This window comes from Octopus bimaculoides, chromosome 11 (assembly GCF_046866305.1).
Source record: "Octopus bimaculoides isolate indiv1 chromosome 11, ASM4686630v1, whole genome shotgun sequence".
Lineage (NCBI taxonomy): Eukaryota > Metazoa > Mollusca > Cephalopoda > Octopoda > Octopodidae > Octopus > Octopus bimaculoides.
In genome coordinates, this window is record NC_142938.1 from 13,030,275 (window position 1) to 13,052,934 (window position 22,660).

General features: G+C 36.8%; 1 protein-coding gene across 13 annotated transcripts in view; it reads left to right on the forward strand.

Annotated features, from left to right (window-relative positions):
- Positions 1-21,422, forward strand: part of LOC106872934 (poly [ADP-ribose] polymerase tankyrase) — a 180,452-nt gene extending 159,030 nt beyond the window's left edge. For all 13 annotated transcript variants that reach the window (XM_089359477.1, XM_089359484.1, XM_089359481.1 and 10 more), the window contains 15 exons: positions 767-875; positions 2,064-2,331; positions 3,042-3,624; positions 5,021-5,289; positions 6,265-6,443; positions 7,515-7,620; positions 8,599-8,768; positions 9,119-9,263; positions 10,470-10,591; positions 12,392-12,467; positions 13,879-14,056; positions 15,699-15,806; positions 16,399-16,592; positions 17,546-17,762; positions 18,718-21,422. In XM_089359477.1, coding sequence (XP_089215603.1) covers positions 767-875; positions 2,064-2,331; positions 3,042-3,624; positions 5,021-5,289; positions 6,265-6,443; positions 7,515-7,620; positions 8,599-8,768; positions 9,119-9,263; positions 10,470-10,591; positions 12,392-12,467; positions 13,879-14,056; positions 15,699-15,806; positions 16,399-16,592; positions 17,546-17,762; positions 18,718-18,848 — 2,855 coding nt within the window. In that variant the 3' untranslated portion in view covers positions 18,849-21,422. The remainder of the gene's footprint in view (positions 1-766; positions 876-2,063; positions 2,332-3,041; positions 3,625-5,020; positions 5,290-6,264; positions 6,444-7,514; positions 7,621-8,598; positions 8,769-9,118; positions 9,264-10,469; positions 10,592-12,391; positions 12,468-13,878; positions 14,057-15,698; positions 15,807-16,398; positions 16,593-17,545; positions 17,763-18,717) is intronic.
- The last annotated feature ends 1,238 nt before the right edge of the window (positions 21,423-22,660 follow it).

Below are 22,660 nucleotides of genomic sequence, written 5' to 3' on the forward strand. Positions count from 1 at the left end.
AGGTCTTGTTTTCACAAGTTCTGAATTAAAATCTTCCACGAAACCTTAGTCACAATTTATGTTCCTAACACTAGCTTAATGATAACTAAGTTCTTTTACTAAATTCTTTGTTATATTTAGAATTAATTGAAAGAAACACAGAGCATCTCAACAGAAATATGCTTAGAAAAGGGTTAAAGTCACCATGATATTTTTAACCCTTTTGGTACCAACCCAGCCGAAACCACCTCTGGTTCTGTAGCACAAAGGTCTTGTTTTCACAAGTTCTGAATTAAAATCTTCCACGAAACATTAGTCACAATTTATGTTCCTAACACTAGCTTAATGATAACTAAGTTCTTTTACTAAATTCTTTGTTATATTTAGAATTAATTGAAAGAAACACAGAGCATCTCAACAGAAATATGCTAAGAAAAGGGTTAAAGTCACCATGATATTTTTAACCCTTTTGGTACCAACCCAGCCGAAACCACCTCTGGTTCTGTAGCACAAATGTCTTGTTTTCAAAAGTTCTGAATTAAAATCTTCCACGAAACCTTAGTCACAATTTATGTTCCTAACACTAGCTTAATGATAACTAAGTTATTTTACTAAATTCTTTGTTATATTTAGAATTAATTGAAAGAAACACAGAGCACGTAGCCTCCTGTAATTTGTCTGGTACTTATTTTATCAACTTCTATTACTCATCTGAGAACATATTAGTGGTTGATTCATAAGCAAACATAAGCAATGTTCTGTTAAACTTTCTGTTGTTTCTTATTAGGCAAAAATTCTCAACTTGACATCAAACACAAAGACCGATATGGACGTGATGTCATGGCAGCTTTCTTCTGGAACTACGATAAAGTTAGTGACATCAATAATGAAGCGAGGTATGTTTAAATTGCTGTTTTACATATACAAAAAAAAAATTCCTTTTAACTTTGATAATTATAATTTTTGAGACTATTAATTATCTGTAGGGATGAAAAAAATTTCCAATATTTATACCTATGCAATGAGTTGATCAATCCATGCATTAATATCCTATTCCTTTTGATAAAAATGTTATTCTTGGTTAAGTACTAAATCCAGCCTGTTTCTTCTATGCATTGAGGAATAAGCCCCCATATACTCAACAGAGTTAAATTGATCAAAATATAAGTGCAGATTGGGGAATGTATATTATGTTGCAATATATATGCGTAGTTTGAATGAAGTATTGCCTGACAAATGTATGTTTTTTTATTAAAGCCAAAACGATGCAAATTTTTAGAAATAATACAAGTTGATGGTTTATACTTTTGTCTTGTACTTCAGTATTTCAGTATTCTTTTCTAAATAAGGCAGTGAGCTGGCAGAATCATTGGCATGGTGGGCAAAATACTTGGTGGCGTCTTGTCTGTCTTTATGCTCTGAGATCAAATCCACTGGGGGTCAACTTTGCCTTTCATTCTTCCCAGGATCTATAAAATAATAACCAGTTGATGTAATCGACTTGCCTCCTTCCCCAAAATTACTAGCCTTGTCCCAAAATTGGAAACCAATATTCTTCTCTAAATATTTCCTGAAAATGGGGGTCCTAATTCTGAAATATTGAATTACAAAATAAAAGTATTTCTTATACCTTGCATGTTTTGGCTTAAAAAAATAGAAATGCAGACGTGTTTGTGTGTGTGTGTGTGTGTGTGTGTGTATACATATATCATCATCATCATCATCATCGTTTAACGTCCGCTTATATATATATATATATATATATATATATATATCATCATCGTTTAACGTCCGCTTTCCATGCTAGCATGGGTTGGACGATTTGACTGAGGACTGGTGAAACCGGATGGCAACACCAGGCTCCAATCTAATTTGGCAGAGTTTCTACAGCTGGATGCCCTTCCTAACGCCAACCACTCAGAGAGTAGTAGCGTGAGAAAACAATTTATCTCTTTTTGCTGTATAAAAAGTTAATATAGAAATGAATAAAAACCATTTAAAAAAATATCTTTCTGTTAAAATCCTTCCTTTTTCCCAACCTAATTTATGTTTTCCTGTCCTGTTCTTGTTTCATTCACTTCTAGGGAATGGTTAACAATGTTGATGAAGCTCGGCGCTTCGCTTGATATTTTGTTTGACCTACCTCCACCTCACCATCTTCTGTTTGGAGAACAAATCAGTTTTGAAAGAACCAACTATTTCAGCCGCTGTGATGGCCCTCTCATCACACCTCTCATTTTTGCCATTTGCTCCTACAATAACAATCTAGTTAGGTATCTCTTGAAAAACGGAGCTTCTCCAAACTTTGCTGATGAAAAAGGTTTGACACCAATAATGCATGCAGTGAAAAAGGTAAGCACACAACAAGCAGAAAATTCCTTGTCAGTTTTGAATATGATGTTAATTTATTAATTGTATGTTTTGCCATCTGATGTAGAGGGTTTGTAAGACACAGTGTGAGATGACTGTCGTTCTCGTAAGGCCTAACTCATCGTAAGGTAAATACCACCATGACCGATATCCAAACTACAGTGGAGAAGGCTGGTCACTGGATTTGGTTAAAAAGAGATGATGAGCGATAGCTAGAGAAATATCGAGCTTTGTTTAATAACCAGTTGATCTAGCAAGCGGGGCCTCATATCAGTGAGGTGGGGGGGGGGGGGGGGCATTGATGTCGTCGAGAGGTAGGCCCCGAAACGGCACACATTCTCTCCTGATGACCCCCATACACTTGCTGGCTTCCAGTATGCAGAGTTCTTGACTGGTAGCACTTGGATGTGCAAGTTGTTCGCAAGACATGCCATCTGACTGTCCTGGCTGGTCCCTGTGATCTAACTGGTATTTTCTCTTGCCTAGTTCACATGAAATTTTGACTTGATGTACATAATCATATGTCATACTGTAAAGATTTTTGTTGGTTAAGAACCTAAGTTAAAATGTAAATAATGATATCATCAGTTGGGTAGCAAACAGGGTCAGATATCTTTAGTTTTTGTTAAATACCTTAATATTGCTGTAGATGTAAAATAGATGATGACAAACAATTTCTATTCTCTGTTTAGAATGACATCAATATAGTGAAGTTGCTGCTGAATTATGACTACCATCCAGAACAGAACAAGGACGTCAACAAAGCCGATCAACAGTTGACCAGAAAGACATCTCGACAGGTATTCAACCTGAAGATGATCGACCTGGAAAACAAAGCACCACAGACCAATGGCAACAACTTTGCCGATGACGATGCCAACGATGGAAGGGCTTCAGCTGGTGCTGATGGCTCTGATTCTGCTGACAAGGAAGCCGACATAGAAAACGGAGATGGGCACAGTAGTGACGAGGAAGGGGACGTCGAGGACCAGGATGCTGACGCAGCGGACGCTGCCACAGAAAGCAGCGGGAGAGGCAGCGATGACGAGAAGGACGATGAGGAAGATGATGACGGTGGTGATGATGAGGATGGGGACGAGGATGAGAATGCTGATGACAACAATGATGATTATGATGATGGACATGACACAGACGAACTAGAAGATGAAGAAGTTGATTTTGCACCCCAAGACAAGAAACCGGTTCTCCCAAGATTGAACTCCAAAGCTTCATCACAATTGAAATTGGGAAGCCAAACATCAAGCCTCAGATTTGGTAAGGATTTTATGTTAATTCTCTGTTAACTATGTTAATAGTTGTGTTAATTTTTAATAGTTAATAGTTGTGTTAATAATCATGTTAATAGTTGTTAATAGTGGAGGCGCAATGGCCCAGTGGTTAGGCAGCGGACTCACGGTTGTAGGATCACGGTTTCAATTTAAATTTAATGTGCAAGTGGTTGAGTATTCCTCAGATAAATGTCCCTTTCATATAATTCCCAAACTGAATCGTTGACAAAATATGCCGGAAGACCGTGACTTTTGAATTACCAATAGATTTCATCTGACATGTTTCCACACGCTTGCTTTTGGTTTGGCCTGAGGCCATGATAAAGAAGCATTCCCATGATGCCATACAGTGGAATAAAAACTGAGACCGCATTTGTTGTGAAACTAACTCAGTCACTCAGCAATGGCTACACCCTTATATGTCTGTATGCGTGTTAAAATGATGATGATATCTATGCATACGCACATGCATACGCACATGCATACACTCTGATATGAATATATGGCTGTGTAGTTAAGAACTTTTGTTTTATAACATGTGGGATTTGTTGTTCAATTCCACTGTGAGACAGTTTGGGCAAGTATAAATGGCACCTGTGAATTGTAGTCCTGGTTGCTTCCGGTGCCATGTAAATGATACCTGTGCATCGTGGTCGTTGATGGTACCATGTAAATGGCACCTGTGAATTGTAATGGTCGTTGCTGGTGTCATGTAAATGGCACCTATGCTGGTGGCACATAAAAGCACTCATTACGCTCCTGGAGTGGTTGACATTAGAAAGGGCATCCAGCTGTAGAAACCATGCCAAATAAGACTGGAACCTGGTGCAGCTCTCTGGTTTATCAGCTCCATCAAACTGTCTAACCCATGCCAGCATGAAGAGCAGATGAATGATTATGATGAAACTGTATCGAAGCTCATCATATGTTTGTGCCTGTGGCACTTGTTACCATCTGAACAAAGCAGTGTAGTTAAGAACTTTGCTTTTTAGCATGTGGTTTCTTGTTCAATCCCATTGTGAGGTAGTTTGGGCAAGTGTCTTCTATGGCTATGGGCTGTAAGTGGAATTGGTAAATAGAAACTGTATGGAAGCCCATCATATGTGAGTGAGTGTGTTACCATCTGAGTAAAACAGTGATATGATGTTTACATTGACGTTACGGTTAGTTGATTTGTACCTTTTGAAGACCAGTGGAATAATGACTACTTTACTTGAAATCCAGGCAAAAATAGGTGCCTAGAATAATGTCTCTGTTCAATCCATGCTAACATGAAGAAATGCTCATTAAATGTATGAATGAATTCTAATTTATGTAGGTGTGGATTTCGTTCAGGATTAGTCTAAAAATTTCCTAAAATTTAACCTTATCTCTCATTTCAGACAATATCCCTACGGTTGAGAAGACCAGTAGTGTGAATTTGAACTACACTGACAATGATGGACGAACTGTCCTACATCATCTTGTATGCCCTCTCGAGTATGGTACCTATGATAATGATGAAATCCTTTATGTGCTCTTCAAAGCTGGTGCACCCCTAGAATATGAAGATACTGCTGGCTTATCTCCCTTGAAGCATACTTTGATGAATGGAGCACCTAGACTAGCTCGTATGCTGCAGAAACTCACAAATGTTGAGCGAGATAAATGGGTAAGTATCTCTTTTACTTGTTTCAGTTCTTTTGACTGCGGCCATGCTGGAGCACCGCCTTTAGTCGAGCAAATCAACCCCAGGACTTATTCTTTGAAAGCCTAGTACTTATTCTATCGGTCCCTTTTTGCCGAACCGCTAAGTTACCGGGACGTAGACACACCACCATCGGTTGTCAAGCGATGTTGGGGGGGCAGACACAGACACACAAACACACATATATATATCTTAGTAGCATTCTAGGGCCCTGGCAATTCAATGCAGTGGGCTCTATAGTATTTATTTATTGGCAGCTAATCACAGCATACATAGATCAGAATTGGTCCTCCCCTAGACCTCTGAGGCTCCCAGGCAACTGCCCAGTATACCCATGCTTTAAGACAGCATTGCACACTCCCTGAACATGTATATGTATATCCAAAAGCTGTGCCTCACTATCACTAAGGAAAGCCTACAAGGTTTTGCACACTATCAGTTCCTCTGGATCTAGGAAATAGAGAAAAAAATTGGATTACTTTATCATCCTTCTGCCTTGGGGTAGCCATTTTAACACCGCTTTTGTCTGCCTTAAAATAAATCCAAAGCGAACAAGCCTACTAGGATTAATTTTATTTTATGATGAAGAAAATTTTGTTCAATTAATTTCATTTTATGAAGAAGAAAATTTTGTTCAATGATATAAATGCAATTTAATTTTAAATACATTTTTATGAATTAATCAGAAACATGGGGTTTTAATTTAATGTAATAACAAAATTAACGAACGCATTATTTATTCATGAATGTGTATATGTATGTATATGTGAATGTGTGTGTGTGTTTTGTAATTTAAAACTAAGATGGCAGTTCATGATTTAAGAAAGGTTCAGATTCTTTTCCTTGCAAGTTGGGTGACTGCTAATCTCTTACGTTGTCTCATTATTTTGTACTGTTTTTTTTTATTTCATTTTCATTGTTTTTTTTTTTCTTTCAAAGGAGAAACCAACTTTTACATGCTTAGGTGAAACTGATACGTTAATCAGCTCATTACCAACTGTAAACTTTGAAGAAGATAGTCAATCTATGGTGGTTCTGCTGAATCAAAATGCTGCTACATGCAATGATAGAGATAACAAACCTGTACCTGACGCTAATTGCAATATTAAAGCAAGTGGGTAAGTATATTTGGGCTCAATGCAGAACTTAACACATTTCAAATGTAGAGCATATAAATTTTTTTTTTTAATCTTGATTCAAACATTAAAAAGTTGTATGTTTCACTGTGTATATATATCGATACTATTCCTCAGTGGTTACAATTTGGACCCTCTGATGATGTTAAATACCAAAAATGTATTGGGGTGAATTAAATTGTCTATACTCATTTTGAAAATAGTGGCCTTGAGTCTAAGAAATCATTATTATTAATTATTAATAATATTAACCCTTTCGTTACCAGCCCGGCTAAAACAGGCTCTGGTTCTATACTACAAATGTCTAGTTTTCATAAGTTTTGAAATAAAATCTTCCACCAAACCTTAGTCACAATTAATGGTCTTTTGACACTAGCTTAATGATAATCATTTAACGTCCACTTTCCATGCTAGCATGGGTTGGACGATTTGACTGAGGACTGGCGAACCAGATGGCTGCACCAGGCTCCAATCTGATCTGGCAGAGTTTCTACAGCTGGATGCCGTTCCTAACGCCAACCACTCCAAGAGTGTAGTGGGTGCTTTTACGTGCCACCAGCATGAGGGCCAGTCAGGCGGTACTGGTAATGGCCACGCTCAAAATGGTGTTTTTTTACGTGCCACTTCACAAAAGCCAGTCCAGCGGCACTGGCAACGACCTCGCTCGAATGTTTTTTTTCATGTGCCAGTGAGGAGATGTTGGTGATAACTGTAATTTTACTGAATTCTTTGTTATATCTAAAATAATTGAGAGAAACACAGAGCATCTCAAAATAAAAACAGTAATGAAAGGGTTAAGGTGGAAACTTGACAGAATTGTTTGCACGTCAGGCAAAATGTTGAGTGGCATTTCTTCTGGTTGTTATGTTCTGAGTTCAAATTCCACTGAGGTTGACTTTGCCTTTCATTGCTTTCTAATTGATAAAATACATACCAGTTAACCTCTGAGGTCAATATAATTGACTAGTTCCTTTCCTAAAATTGCAGGCCTTGAGCTTAGAATAGAAAGAATTATTTTATTATAATTAAAACTGTCCTATTTGTTTATTGCAGTGAAATTGTGTATGATACAAACCAAAATTTACCTTACGATATTCTACTAACCAAAGTAGATGTCTGCTGTGGTGTATGGGGAATGTATAATTTTTATAAAATGCAGGTAAGTTCTAAATCATTTTGTGACTTGAATTTTGAATAAAAGATTTACAATTTTTTTTAAAATTCAGTATTTGATGTTTACTTCCAAATTTCTCTGCTAGCTTGAGTTGGATGAACCCTCTCAAGCATAGCTTATTACTACTTTTACCTCTTCTTCCCATGTCTTCCTCTCCTGTTGACTTGAGCCTACCGTCATCCTTTACGTATCACATATCTGCACTAGTGCAGTCAGTTCCTTTGATGCTCATTTTTCTTTCCCCTCAGCTCATTTGTTCATGCTAACATTACACATCTACCATGTTGTTGTTGTTGTTGGCACTCCATCGCTTACAACGTCAAGGGTTCCAGTTGATCCGATCAACAGAACAGCCTGCTCGTGAAATTAACGTGCAAGTGGCTGAGCACTCCACAGACATATGTACCCTTAACGTAGTTCTCAGGGGATATTCAGCGTGACACAGTGTGACAAGGCTGACCTTTTGAATTACAGGCACAACAGAAACAGGAAGTAAGAGTGAGAGAAAGTTGTGGTGGAAGAGTACAGCAGGGTTCGCCACCATCCCCTGCCGGAGCCTCGTGGAGCTCTAGGTGTTTTCGCTCAATAAACACTCACAACGCCCGGTCTGGGAATCGAAACCACGATCCTATGACCGCGAGTCCGCTGCCCTAACCACTGGGCCATTGAGCCTCCACACATCTACCATAGTACTCCCTTATTTCCAACCTTTACACTTGTTATGCATTCAATGCCCATATCTCACTTCCATGTTCCCTAGTTATGTTTTTAGTTGTCTCTAACCCCTAATGTTGTTCTCAACATCATTAAATTTCCCAGAGGCTTCAAAGGTGTTCTTTTCAGCAAATTGTTTTAATTTTGCACTGTTAAACAATTATGCCTTCTTCCTTGAATTTGCATGTCCTCGTGCCAATTTACAAAGCCATTATATTATATAATATTTATTCACCTCGTTTATTGTAGATTGTACGACAAAAGGACAAGGACATATATATTTTGTTCACACGTTGGGGTCGTATTGGCGACAGAGGTCAATTCCAGCACACACCTTTTGCTGTAATTGAGGATGCTGTTAAAGAATTTTGCAAAGTCTTTAAATCGAAAACAGGAAATGACTGGAACAAAGTCAAAACGTAAGTTTAAATAGTGTTTTTCTGGGCATTGTTTTTTTATATTTTTTTTTTTCATCCCATTTTTCTTTTAGAAGAAACAAATTATATCATTCTGTTGTATCTGGGGAGAGTCATTTTTTTATTGTGCCTTAAAATTTCACACACTCACCATTAAAATTTCCACTTATTTCTTATTTTGATTTTCCTAAAAATTTTCGTTTTTAAGGCACAATAAGAAAATGACTCTCCCCAGGCACAACAGAATATGCTTCAACACACGAAATCACATAAAAAATCTTGCAAACCAAATCCCAAAACGAAAATTATATCATTGTCATGTTGTGACTCTAATCTTGTGTTCTTCATTTTAGATTCAAGAATCACCCCAAAAAATATCGCCTCGTAGAAACCGAAGAACGCCAAAAATGTTTGAAGAAAACCAAGATAAATTTTGATCTCAATTCTGAATTACCCTCAAAGCTTCCTCCACGGTTACAAGAACTCATTAAGGAGTTGGTAAGGAACTTTTTTATTTTATTTATCTTATTTAGATTTTGTTTTTGTTACACTAGAGGTGAACCTCATTTTTACTTTTATTCCCTTTTTATTAGAAACAGTGACCAAACTGGATGTCTTCTGGTATTAGTCCCAGTTTTTTTGTGGACTGGGTGATGTGTTGGGTTCTTGAGCAAAACACTTCATTTCACTTGTTAAGGTTACCTCTATAGATTTTCTACAGAAATTGTAGCCATCATAATTACCTTAACAAAAGATGTGTTAGCACTGCTAACACAGTAGAACACAGTATTGACTTATAAAAACGTTTATTGTACTTCGTAGTATATTATGGTTGTATAACGAAATACCAGGTCCCTACAGGTTATTAAGTTCATTTCATGTTGCTCCTGTCTACTCAGCTGGTAAAAATGAGTAATCCTGTGATGGACTGGCATCCTGTCCAGGGACCCTTGGTTTGCTGCATTGGACCTTGTTAAATGTTCTGGTGGGGCTATTCTGCATTGTTCATCCTTCGTGACCTTATGTCATGCCTTTCTAAGCCTGAGAATCCAGGAAACCAGTCCTTACAGAGTAGTGTGAACTAACCATGATCTACTTAGGTGGTAGTCTTAATCTGTTACCCACTTTAATACCCCCACCTCACGCCTTTAACAAAATCAAGTCTGTTGCAAGCATTTGTGCCAGGTCTCCAGCTTGAGATACTGTCCTCTTGCTTCCTATAAGTCTTGGAGACATTGTAAAGTGCCATGGACACTGACTTCCATCCTAACTATAAAATTAAAAAACAACAACAAAAAAAAAACATTATTTTGCTTTTATTACCCCCACCTTAGTGAAGGCAGAGGTATTGATTTCAGTGGCGTTTGTTTGTCTGTGGACAAGATATCTCGAGCACCACTGGATGGATTCTGATGAAACTTTCAGAGATGTCTGGCCTTGTGAGTGGCACGAACTGATTAGATTTTGAGATCGATCTGGTACCGGACAAGGATTCTGGATTATTTTTCGTTTTTTTTTTTAACGTAATTTTTTGAGAGTGGTCAGGTTCATTTTTAGTATTCTTGGAGAGCGCTAGTGGCTATGTGCCAGAGCATACTCTTGGTCTTTTAAATTTATAATATTTTCATGAAGGCATTATGTCTTCTTTTGGATGCTGTGTTTGTCTATTTTATTCATTTTGTTTTATTTTGTTTATCCTTTCAGAGCAATGTAAAGATGTTGTCTACAGCATATGGCCTGTGTGGAGTGGATGCTGAGATCATGCCATTTGGACAAATTAAAAAACCTGCTTTAATTGAAGGCTTGGACATTTTACATAAACTCAAGTTTGTATTCCTTTTTGCTGTTTGATTGATTATTGATATTACACTGTGTGACAAAATTATTTGTTTGTTTTTTTTTTTTTTGTCTTTGGTCAGCAAGTGTTATTTTCTATTTGCTTCTATCAAAGGAAATTACTACTATTCCCTCTAAACTTTGCTTTTGTGACCTGGACATCAGTGTTTTGAAACTGATGTATTTCCCATTACATTTCAGACACATTCAGCGCTGACTCGCTGAAGCAGAAATATCATTATAGCAAATATTCTGCTTAATACCACAGATTTGCTTGTCTGTTGCTTGATCCTAACCACTTGAGCATGTTCCTTAGTGGCCGACAATATATGAATCCCTGATCATGAGCAGGAGTAGTGGAAGAGCGTCATAGCCCTGTGTTGAGAGGGATTCTTTGGGGTTTGAATCAATGTAACAAAAGCAAAGTCTGAAAGAAATATTAGCCATTTTTCCTACTTTCTAGGCGTAAGCAAATAGAAAATAACAGTTGCTATCTAAGGTCAAAAATTGTGTTGCACAGTTCTATTCATTGGTTTGATTTACACTGGGCTTTTTGTTGTGTGGTGGGTTTTTGTTATTTTCAACTGCCGTACACTTTTGTCTTTACACTGCATGGTTATGTAGCTGAGAAGTTCACTTCACAACCAGGTAGTTTTGAGGTCCTGTCCCACTGTGCAGCACTTTGCCCAAGTGTCCTCTGCTATTACCCCTGGGGGAAACCCATGCCTCACTAATGAACTTGGTAGATGAAGATTGTACAACTAGATGCTCTTATTTAGTGGCTTAGTATTTTATGTGGTATTTAGTTAATGTTACTTTTGTGGATGTTTTTTGTGGTGTGGACATACACCAAGACACACTAACAAATATATTGTTTGCTGGCACTCCATTGGTTACAACAAGTGTCCAGTTGATCCGGTCAATGGAACAGCCGACTCCTGAAGTTAACTTGCAAGTGGGTGAATACTCCACAGATATACACCCTTAACATAGTTCTAAAGGAGATTCAGTGTAATACAGTATGTAACAAGTTGGCCCTTTTGAATTACAGGTGTAACTCATTTTTGCCAGCTGAGTGAACCGGAGCAATGTAAAATAAAGTGTCTTGCTCAAGGACACAACCTGCCACCAGGAATTGAACTCACGACCTTACAGTTCAGCTGGATACCCTAATTACTAAGCGACACACCTTCACAAATTGCAAGTTGATGATCGGAACTGGTTGTAAGGGTGAAAGACCAGTTGAAGTGTCTGTAGCTGGTTCCCTCAGAAGTTTCATATTTCTTTATTGCCCACAAGGGGCTAACGTTTCTGCCAGCTCGCTGCCTTCCCTCCAAAGTTTCTCTCAGGACAACAGGTGCCAGCAGGAGAACGACACATAAATATGTACATATATGTATATTCACATACACACACGCAACAAGCTTCCATGCTGTTTCCATCTACCAAATTTGTTCACAAGACATTGGTTGACCTGGGGCTTATAGTAAACACTTACCAAGGTGCGATATATACGACGGGCTTCTTTCAGTTTCCGTCTACCAAATCCACTCACAAGGCTTTGGTCGGCCCGAGGCTATAGTAGAAGACACTTGCCCAAGGTGCCACGCAGTGGGACTGAACCCGGAACCATGTGGTTGATAAGCAAGCTACTTACCACACAGCCACTCCTGCGCCTTTAACTTTTTTTTTTTTTTTTTTTTTTGTTAAAGTACTGTTCTTAGGTTATTGGATTGTGGATATTTTCATTACAAGTTCAATACCTGTTTATTTTCTAATTTTTCCATCAGGGAGCTTATTGAAATGATTGATAAATCAAAACCCTCTACTGGACCAAACGAAGAATACCAAAAGAACTGTGAAAAAGTAAGTTTTTCTTAAATTTCAGGCTTATCTTTTTAACATTCAGATTATCATGTCAAATGTTAATCCTTATTTATCCACATTGTTTTGAATTAATCATGCATTATCTCGTAGCTTTGAGATGATTTCAATATCATTGTTTATTTTTAGAATGACATTGTAGGGTAAGTGTGAGAGGCTGGATCTGGCTGGTCTAAACAATGGTAGAACATTTGGGCCTGGTGTAATTGGTTTAGATTAGTTGTTCTCAACCAGGCTCCTTATAACCCTTATTTCTTTATTGCCCACAAGGGGCTAAACACAGAGGGGACAAACAAAGGGATTAAGTTGATTACATCGACCCCAGTGTGTAACTGGTACTTAATTTATCGACCCCGAAAGGATGAAAGGCAAAGTCGACCTCGGTGGAATTTGAACTCAGAACGTAACGGCAGACGAAATACCGCGAAGCATTTCGCCCGGCGTGCTAACGTTTCTGCCACCTTGCCGCCTTCAGGTCCTTACGACCCTTGATGGGGTCTACATAAGATTTTGTTGCTAAATGTTATGTGCAGTAAACTCGTTATACTTCAATAATATGCAAAATATGTTAATTTGTTTTAATACAATTCCTAATAACATCTAATTATGAAAATATAAGATTTTTTTAAAACATTGAATGATTATGAGGGTCCAACCAAGCAAAATAGGAATCAAAGGGGGTCCTTCGGTAAAAAAAAAAAAAAGCAGTTGAGATCCACTGCTTTAAATGTTAAAGAGTAAATGATATTTACAAAGTACAGCAGGCAACTTGATTTTTTCACTTCTTGTCTTTTCAATGACACAATTATCTTCTTCCTATTAAGGCAACAAGTTGACAGAACCATTACAGTGCCAATGCCTTGTGGTATTCATTTTGAGAGCAGATTCCGCCAAGTATCAATCTAGGACAGTGGGTTGGCACATCTGTAAGAACACCAGACTACATAACTTACAGCATTAGTTTTGGTCTTTTTGCATTGTGATTTAAAATTTTGCCATAGTCAACTTGGCTGGTGGACTTTATACAAGAGAAACCCTTCTGATCAAAATTTCATGTTAATTTATGTTCCAAACACTAGATAAATTAATGACAGTTATTTTACTAAATCCTTTGTTATTTTCAAAATTAATTGAAATAAAAGCAGTGTCTTTCATTGGCAATCATCATCATCATCGTTTAACATCTACCTTCCATGCTAGCATGGGTTGGACGATTTGACTGATGACTGGCGAACCGGATGGCTACACCAGGCTCCAATCTGATTTGGCAGAGTTTCTAGATTGGAGCCTGGTGTAGCAATATGGTAACAAAAGTGTTAAGTAAAACCAACCAAATAATTCAACACAATCACTTCCTTGTGTTATATTTGCCTGTTTTCTATTTTTCTTACAGATAGCTAAATTAAGCAATGAATATTTCCACTTAATACCTCTAAAAGGATATGAATTTGAAAAAATCCGGCCGATTTATACTAAGAGTTCTCTGAAAAGTCAAATAAAAATGGTTGAAAATCTCTTAGATTATGAATTGGCAAGTCGTATACTACTAGGCGCACAGTTTCGGTTAAAAGGTATATTGTTATTCTTGTATTTCTCTATTTGTCTACAATTTTGATGTTATAATTCTTTTCCTTTCTTTTTTTTTTTTTTTTTTTTTTTTTTTGCCAAAAATATTTTTGCAGTTATGTATCTATTTACCTGTCTGTTTCCTCTATTTGTTTACATGCACATTTATTTATTCTTCACTTCATCATCATCATCGTTTAACGTCCGCTTTCCATGCTAGCATGGGTTGGACGATTTGACTGAGGACTGGTGAACCCGATGGCTACACCAGGCTCCAATCTGATCTGGTAGAGTTTCTACAGCTGGATGCCCTTCCTAACGCCAACCACTCCGAGAGTGTAGTGGGTGCTTTTACGTGCCACTGGCACGAAGGCCAGTCAGGTGGTACTGGCAAAGGCCACGCTCAAAATGGTGTATTTTTTCGTGCCACCTGCACAGGAGCCAGTCCAGCGGCACTGATTGAATTTCATGAACAACAATTTTATTTTTCATTTGTTCATTACAAATTGAATTTCCTGAACAATATCCTTTGTTACTTGCTAGTTTCTTTCCATTTCGTTCATCGCATATAGAAAATGTATTTGTTCAAAAGCGCCTGATTTGTTGTCTTTCATGTCGGTATTTATTTACATCTTCTGCTGACATACTTCAGCAAACCATACACATAAACAGCTGACTGGTTTTTGCTCAGTTTCTGTTGATTAAATTTCATTCAGAAGGCATTGATCAACCTGGGGTCAGCTGCTATTGAAACTGGTCTCTCAATAAACTGCTCAAAGGCAAAGGGCATATAATCATTGGGGAAAATGATCTTACACTTTCATCAGAGTCCATTGAGCTAGTTGTTGATGTCTGCTACCTGGGCTCTTGTATTTGCTCTACATGATCAGCACCCAATAAGCTATGGAAGATTTGGGAAGTGTCACAATTGTTGTATGACCTAAAACTAGGCCTGTTTCATACTAGAGAATCTGTTCTGCTTTATAACTCTGAGTGGCTTGTCTGGTAAGTAACTTGCTTATCAACCACATGGTTTTGGGTTCAGTCCCACTGCGTGGCACCTTGGGCAAGTGTCTTCTACTATAGCCTCGAGCCGACCAAAGCCTTTTGAATGGATTTGGTAGATGGAAACTGAAAGAAGCCTGTCGTATATGTGTGTGTGTGTGTATATATATATATATGTGTGTGTGTGTGTGTGTGTGTATGTTTGTGTGTCTGTGTTTGTTCCCCCGACAACATCGCTTGACAACCGATGCTGGTGTGTTTACGTCCCCGTAACGTAGCGGTTCGGCAAAAGAGAGACCGATAGAATAAGTACTAGGCTTACAAAGAACAAGTCCTGAGGTCGATTTGCTCGACTAAAAGGCGGTGTTCCAGCATGGCCACAGTCAAATGATTGAAACAAGTAAAAGGGTAAAAGAGTATATACATACTGGAGTCACCTTGATTAAAAAATCCTGTCAAGGCATCAAAAGACAATCATATGTTATTACTTTGTCAAAAAAATTATTTTCTCACATAATCTTTTTTTGTATCTCTTTACCATTCTATTCATTTCTCCAGCTATCATTCTACACTTGTTAGTAAAGCAAGTTTTATTACCACTTGATTAAAAATATTTTCCACCTATCCCTCTCTGTTTTCCAGAAATAAATCCACTGGATTACATTTACAAGGCAGTCGGTTGCCACATTAAACTCATGACCGAAACTGAAGCTGAAACCCAATACATTTTAAAATATATTTATAGTACTGGTGAGTATTTCATGGAATTGGTCTTTCTTTTTGTTCATGTTGCTTTTATAAACTTTAAAAAACAAAAACAAAAAAAAAACATTGCTTTATAACTTTGATTGCTTGGTCTTGGTCTCTTAGGATGGTCTCTTACACTGGTGTCTCAGGCGCAGGAGTAGCTGTGTGGTAAGTAGCTTGCTTACCAACCACATGGTTCCAGGTTCAGTCCCACTGCGTGGCACCTTGGGCAAGTGTCTTCTACTATAGCCTCGGGCCGATGAAAGCCTTGTGAGTGGATTTGGTAGGTTTCTTTCAGTTTCCGTCTACCAAATCCACTCACAATGCTTAGGTCGGCCCGAGGCTATAGTAGAAGACACTACTTGCCCAAGGTGGCATGCATTGGGACTGAACCCGAACCATGTGGTTGGTAAGCAAGCTACTTACCACACAGCCACTCTTATGCCTATGTTAATATTTTTTTCCAGATTTATCACTCCATTTTCATTTATGATAACTCAGTTTTATTAATTCGATATTTCATGCCCGCTCTATATTTAGTGTCATCCTTTCATACTTATTTATCTCTAATCTGCAATTAACCTTGTTGTTTCAGACAAATCTGTGAAAGTTCATGCTATATATCGTCTCTCACGAGCTGGAGAGGAAGATCGAGTCCAGGAATTAAATTTAGAAAACCGTATGTTGCTGTGGCACGGCAGTGGAGTTCCTAACTTTATCAGTATCTTGAGCCGAGGATTACTCATCTGCCCACCAGAAGCCCCTATCACTGGACATTTGTTTGGAGAAGTAAGTTTCCTTTCTCTCTCTGTCTCTCTGTTCCCCATTCTCTTTGATATGTGAAATAGGATAGAGTGGAGGCGCAATGGCCCAGGGGTTAGGGCAGCGGACTCGCAGTCATAGGATTGCAGTTTCGATTCCCAGACCAGGCGTTGTGAGTGTTTATTGAGCGAAAACACCTAAAGCTCCACGAGGCTCCGGCAGGGGATGGTGGCGAACCCTGCTGTACTCTTCCACCACAACCTTCTCTCACTCTTACTTCCTGTTTCTGTTGTGCCTGTAATTCAAAGGGTCAGCCTTGTCACACTGTGTGTCACGCTGAATATCCCCGAGAACTACGTTAAGGGTACACGTGTCTGTGGAGTGCTCAGCCACTTGCACGTTAATTTCACGAGCAGGCTGTTTCGTTGATCGGATCAACTGGAACCCTCGACGTCGTAACCGACAGAGTGCCAACAACAAAGCTGGAGTTCGCTCCTATTTAGAAGAGCATTGTTTCTATGAGAATGATAAACCTTTCATGTGAATAATTAAACAATTTCTTTTTTTCTTTGATAATTTTGTTCGATTTTGTAAATGAACAATCTGGTGTGTTTATTTTAGTGGCTTGTCAATGTATACAGCAAGTTTTTTTTGCCCTAGGTATAGGAAAGACACTCTGCTAGAAATTGAAACAAAATTGAAGGAAAAAGTAAAACACATCATCATTATGTATCTGCTTTCCAAGCTGGTATGGGTTAGATGGTTTGACTGGAACTAGTAAGCCAGAGAGCTGTACCAGGTTCCAGTCTGATTTGGTTTGGTTTGTAAGCTTGGATGCCCTCCCTAATACCAACCACCCCAAGAGTGTAGCGGGTGCCTTTTACATGTCACCAGCACATAATAATAATAATAATAATAATAATAATTTCTTACTTTATAAGATTTCTTATTTTACCTTTTCTGTTTTTTTTTTAAACCAGGGTATTTACACAGCTGACACATTTACCAAAGCCAAAGGCTATTGCTCTGAGAATGTAGGAGAGTCGAATTCCATGTTTGCACTGCTTTGCGAAGTAGCACTTGGTAAGATGAAGACCAACAATTCTAAAGGTGAAAGCTCCGATACTGACTATAACAGTGTTGTTGGAGTTGGCATGTCAGTACCTGACAGTGCATTTGATGTCACCCTTCCATATGGTAAGTACTTGCACATGTGGTTTAACTCTTTGAATATCAGTGAACATAACTTACCACAACTCTTATACAATGTCTCCATCTTCTAGAAATGTTAGATAAATCTCTCAAATAATCTTAGAATCATTTAAAAGAACATACCGATATCCTTGGTTTGAATGCATATCCATATGGGGCTAGATACCCATCGAAGAATGCAAAGCTTCTTAATTGTGCCAGACAAATTCCCTTGAATCAGTCGCAGTTTATACATAATCAGTGCACTCAGATAACAGGATGGGTAACTAGTACCAAAATCCATGTTTATTGTGAAGCCCATCGCACATACATAGATTGACTCATATTTATAGACATGGAAGTTAGTAGCATTACAATATACTCTAGCGTTAATATCTATTTCTATATTGCCCACCAGGGGCTAAACATAGAGGGGACAAACAAGGACAGACAAACGGATTAAGTCGATTATATCGACTCCAGTGCGTAACTGGTACTTAATTTATCGACCCCGAAAGGATGAAAGGCAAAGTCGACCTTGGCGGAATTTGAACTCATAACGTAGAGACAGACGAAATACCACTAAGCATTTCACCCGGCGTGCTAACGATTCTGCCAGCTAACCACCTTTCTCTTGGTTTCTCTTGTTTTCTGCCTACCAAACCCACTCACGCTGCTTTAGTTGACTTGGGGCTATAGTAGAAGACACCTGCCCAAGGTGTCACGTAATGAGACTGAAACCAGAACCATGTGGTTGGAAAGAAACCTACCACACAGCCATGACTATGCCTGATATAATTAATTACACCTGAAGAGGTATTCAGGCACCTGTCCCTATCGCAGTGCAATGAATTAAATCACTAATATGAACACAAATAGGCAGACGAGAAGAACAAACGACATAATAATTTGAAAAGTTTCGATTTGAGTAAACACGTGTTTTTCTCTCTTTCTGTTGCAGGTGCTACCTTACCTCTTGGCCCACTGATTAACAACCCAACAGCTAAGTCGAGGTATGTGGCATACAATGAATACATTGTGTACGACCCAGCACAGGTGTGTCAAAGGTATCTGGTGCAATTCTCCAGTTAAACAAGACTTGCAAGGTGCTTTTGAAATTGTCTTAGAATTCATTTTCTTATCATCATTATATTAATATTATTATTATAATTATCATTGTCATTATTATTATTATTATTATTATTTTTATTATCATTATTAATATTATTATTATTATTACTACTACTACTACTACTACTATTACTATTATTATGTTCATCACCACCATCATCATTATCATTATTACATTATTATTTTTATTTTTAATCAGATCAGCTTTACTCTCTCTCTATCTCTCTGTTTCTCTTTCTCTCATTCTCTCTCTCTCTCTCTCCTTCTCTAACTTTTTCTGACTGATGCAAGTGCATTCAGCCATGGCTCATAATGTGTGTGTTGGTATGTGTTTGTATATATATATATATATATATATATATATATATTATATGTATATGCATTACGTTAAGGTGGATCTAGAGGATCTGTCTATCCTATGAACATTCATGAACTTTCTATATAGACTCATTAGAGAGATGTGGGCTGTTGTATTTTACCGATTGTGAACCGTTTCTGTACAATATAGACAGTGAAAAAAACACCTGCTTTAGGCATGTGAAAGATGTGTTCAAGCCATTATCTGTAAACATAGATACACATACATGCATACATGCATACATACATATACACACATACACACACACACACACACACACACACACGTATGAGTGTGTGTGTGTGTATATATATTTATATGGATGCTGTATTGGTACCGTCCACACTTGTTTGTGTGTATGTATGCATATACATATATATGTGTGTTTGTGTGTGTAGATATATATATATATATATATATATATATATATATATATATATATATGCACACACACACATGCACACACAAAGTGTAATTGAGGAACATATGTACACATGCACGCACACACCCATACAGAATAGAGAACAAAGAGGATTCAAGCTTATTTGAAAATAATTCTGTTGATTAGGCAAAAAATACATGTGGACTCATTCTCACACATAAATGCACACAGGCACTCTCATACGCTTACACAAAACTTACACGCATATACACATGTAATTATTTCATGAGAGAAAGAATTCATATGTTGTGTGGAGGTGATGAAGGTTTTTATAAATGGTTAAAGATATATTTCAGGAAGGAAGGAAAGAAAGAAAGAAAGACAAAAATAAAAAATAAAATAATTAACAGACAGAATTGAGGACAGGAACATCCATATAAAATTTGGCTGGGTTAAAGGTGTATTATAATGGTGGATGGGTATGGCAAAAAAAAAAAAAAAAAAAAGAGAGACATAATAAATTTACAGAAGCACTTCATACCACATAACTTTAAACAATTTTTTATATAGAAATATTGGGGTAAACCTAAGAAAATAAATATGGAAAAGCTGGAAGAAGAAGAAGAAAAAAAAAACAAGAAAAAAATATTTAAAAAAAGACCAAAAAAATTAAACAAAAAGTATAAGAAAAGAACTATAAAACAGAAATAACAAAAAAAAAATATATATATTGATGTTAGTATCAACTTATTGGCCAACTCTACTCCTGGGTCTAATTGTTGTCAGTGTTTCATTATTATTATTATTATTATTACTAATATCATTATTATTTTTATTGTAATTATTAATCCAATAATGATAATGATAATAATAATATTATTATTATTATTATTATTGTTGTTGTTGTTATTATTATTGCCATTATCATAATCTTGAATTTTATTTTATTGTGTTGTCATTGCTGCTACATCGCCATCACCAGGACAATTTTGGCTTCTCTCTCTCTGCTCTACTTTTTTTTCTTCCTTTTTTTTTGTCATTTCAGTCTCTATAAACACACACACACACACACATATGCCACACAACATAGACGTACATGTTTTTTTTTGTGTGTACACCTCTTTACATATATATAGTCTTGTTAAATTGTCTTTTTTTTGTTTTTTTTTGTTTCACTCCACCATGTCCATTTTCTTGGGACATCAGAACTGGAATTGGCCATCATCAAAATAGATTCGTGCATAGCTTTCTTTTTTTTTTTTTTCTTTCTTTCTTTCTTTCCCTCTTATTTCATTCAAAAAAAAAAAAAGAAAAAAAATCAAGAAAACATGCATACACATAGGAATGGAATTTAACAGACACACACAAAAAAAAAAAATCCAGTCCCTCTCTCTCTTTCTCTCTTTGTCTCTCTGTCTCTCTCTCTCTCTCTCTCTCTCTCTCTCTCTCTCTTTCTCTCTCTGTCTCTCTCTCTCTCTCTCTCTCTCTCTCTCTCTCAAGAAAAAAAAAGAATAAATAAACTTTCAACGAAATTATCTCATTATATACCAAATCTAAAAAATTCTATTTTCATTGCCTGTTTTTCTTTTTTTTCTTTTTTTCCCCCCCTTTTTTATATTTTGTTATTATTATTATCATTATTATTACTATTTTTGTTTTTCTTCTTGTTTCTGATATCTTCTCTTATAGTTTTCAAAATCTGCATGGATAATAAATTTCAGTATTAAACTGTCATAGGTTAATAAAATACACTAGAAACCATAAGCTAAAATCTTGGTTTATTGGCAAAAATGTCTTTGTTTGTTTGTTTGTTTGTTTGTTTGTGTTGCTATATTTTGTCCCATTTTGAAATAAGCCACTGAAACTGTAAAATTGTGTTTGTTTATTTTATTTTATTTCATGTTTTTAATCTTCCTTCATTTCTGTTTGTTTATTTCTTTAATTACCTTTCTTTGTATGTTTTTGTATATTTTCTCCCCCCCCCCTAATTAAAAAAAAAATTTTTTTAATGAGTGTTCCTTTTGCGGTGTTTTGCTTTTGTCTTTTCCTTATGGTGGTTTAACCAGAGGAGGAAAGGGTGTCACCTGCTACCTTCTCCAGGACTTTTGATAACTGGTTGGAGTGGGGGAGAGGAGGAAACGAGGATCTCATCTTCCAACTGAGGTTCTTTACCTGCATGTTTGCATCGGAGTGGACTCCACTAAGGTAAAGGCAACTAAACAGATTCAGTGTTCCATTCAAAAATAGGAAGAAACCCTCTAATAGAGGCTTCCATGCAGTTTCCGCCTACCAAATTTAACATAGGACTTTGGCATAGCTTCTTCTGAAACCCGCATAGTTCTGAAACGAACTTCATAACCACACAGTCATACCTAATTTGGTGTATCCTAATTATCGTTTTTAATTGCATAATTAACCATCGGTAGGTAGTTTAGAGCTTGTGGACCCATATATACACAAATGAATCTACACACACACACACACATGCACGTGTGCAAACTTACAGAGAGTCAGAAAGCATCTTCAGTCCCTGGTGATTTTCATCATTTTAATTTTTTTTTTTTGTGTATGTGTGTGTTTTTGGGGTGGGTGGGCCAGTATGGACTGGACTGTAGGCACTTTATATGTCTCTTCACATCTCATACTGCAGCTACTTTAAAAAAAAAAAAATGAAAAAAAAAATGACAAAAATGGAAAAAAAAAACTGAGAAAAAAAAAAGGAAATAATAAATAAAATAAAAATAAATATCCAAAAAAAAAAACTAAACCTACATGCACACATATGCATAAATATATTAACACATCCCTCTTTCAGCTGTCGATTTTAGTTAATTTTTAATTAATCGAGTTTGAACATTTGAGCAAAAACAAAACAAAACAAAACGAAACAAAACAAAAAAAAAAAACAATTTTAAAAAAAAGCAGAAAAAAAAAAGAAAAAATTACTACATTAACAATTTTAGGACATTGAACTATTTTAACATTTTTCGTTCATTTTTATCTTCATATATTTGGTCTACATGTACTTAGAGT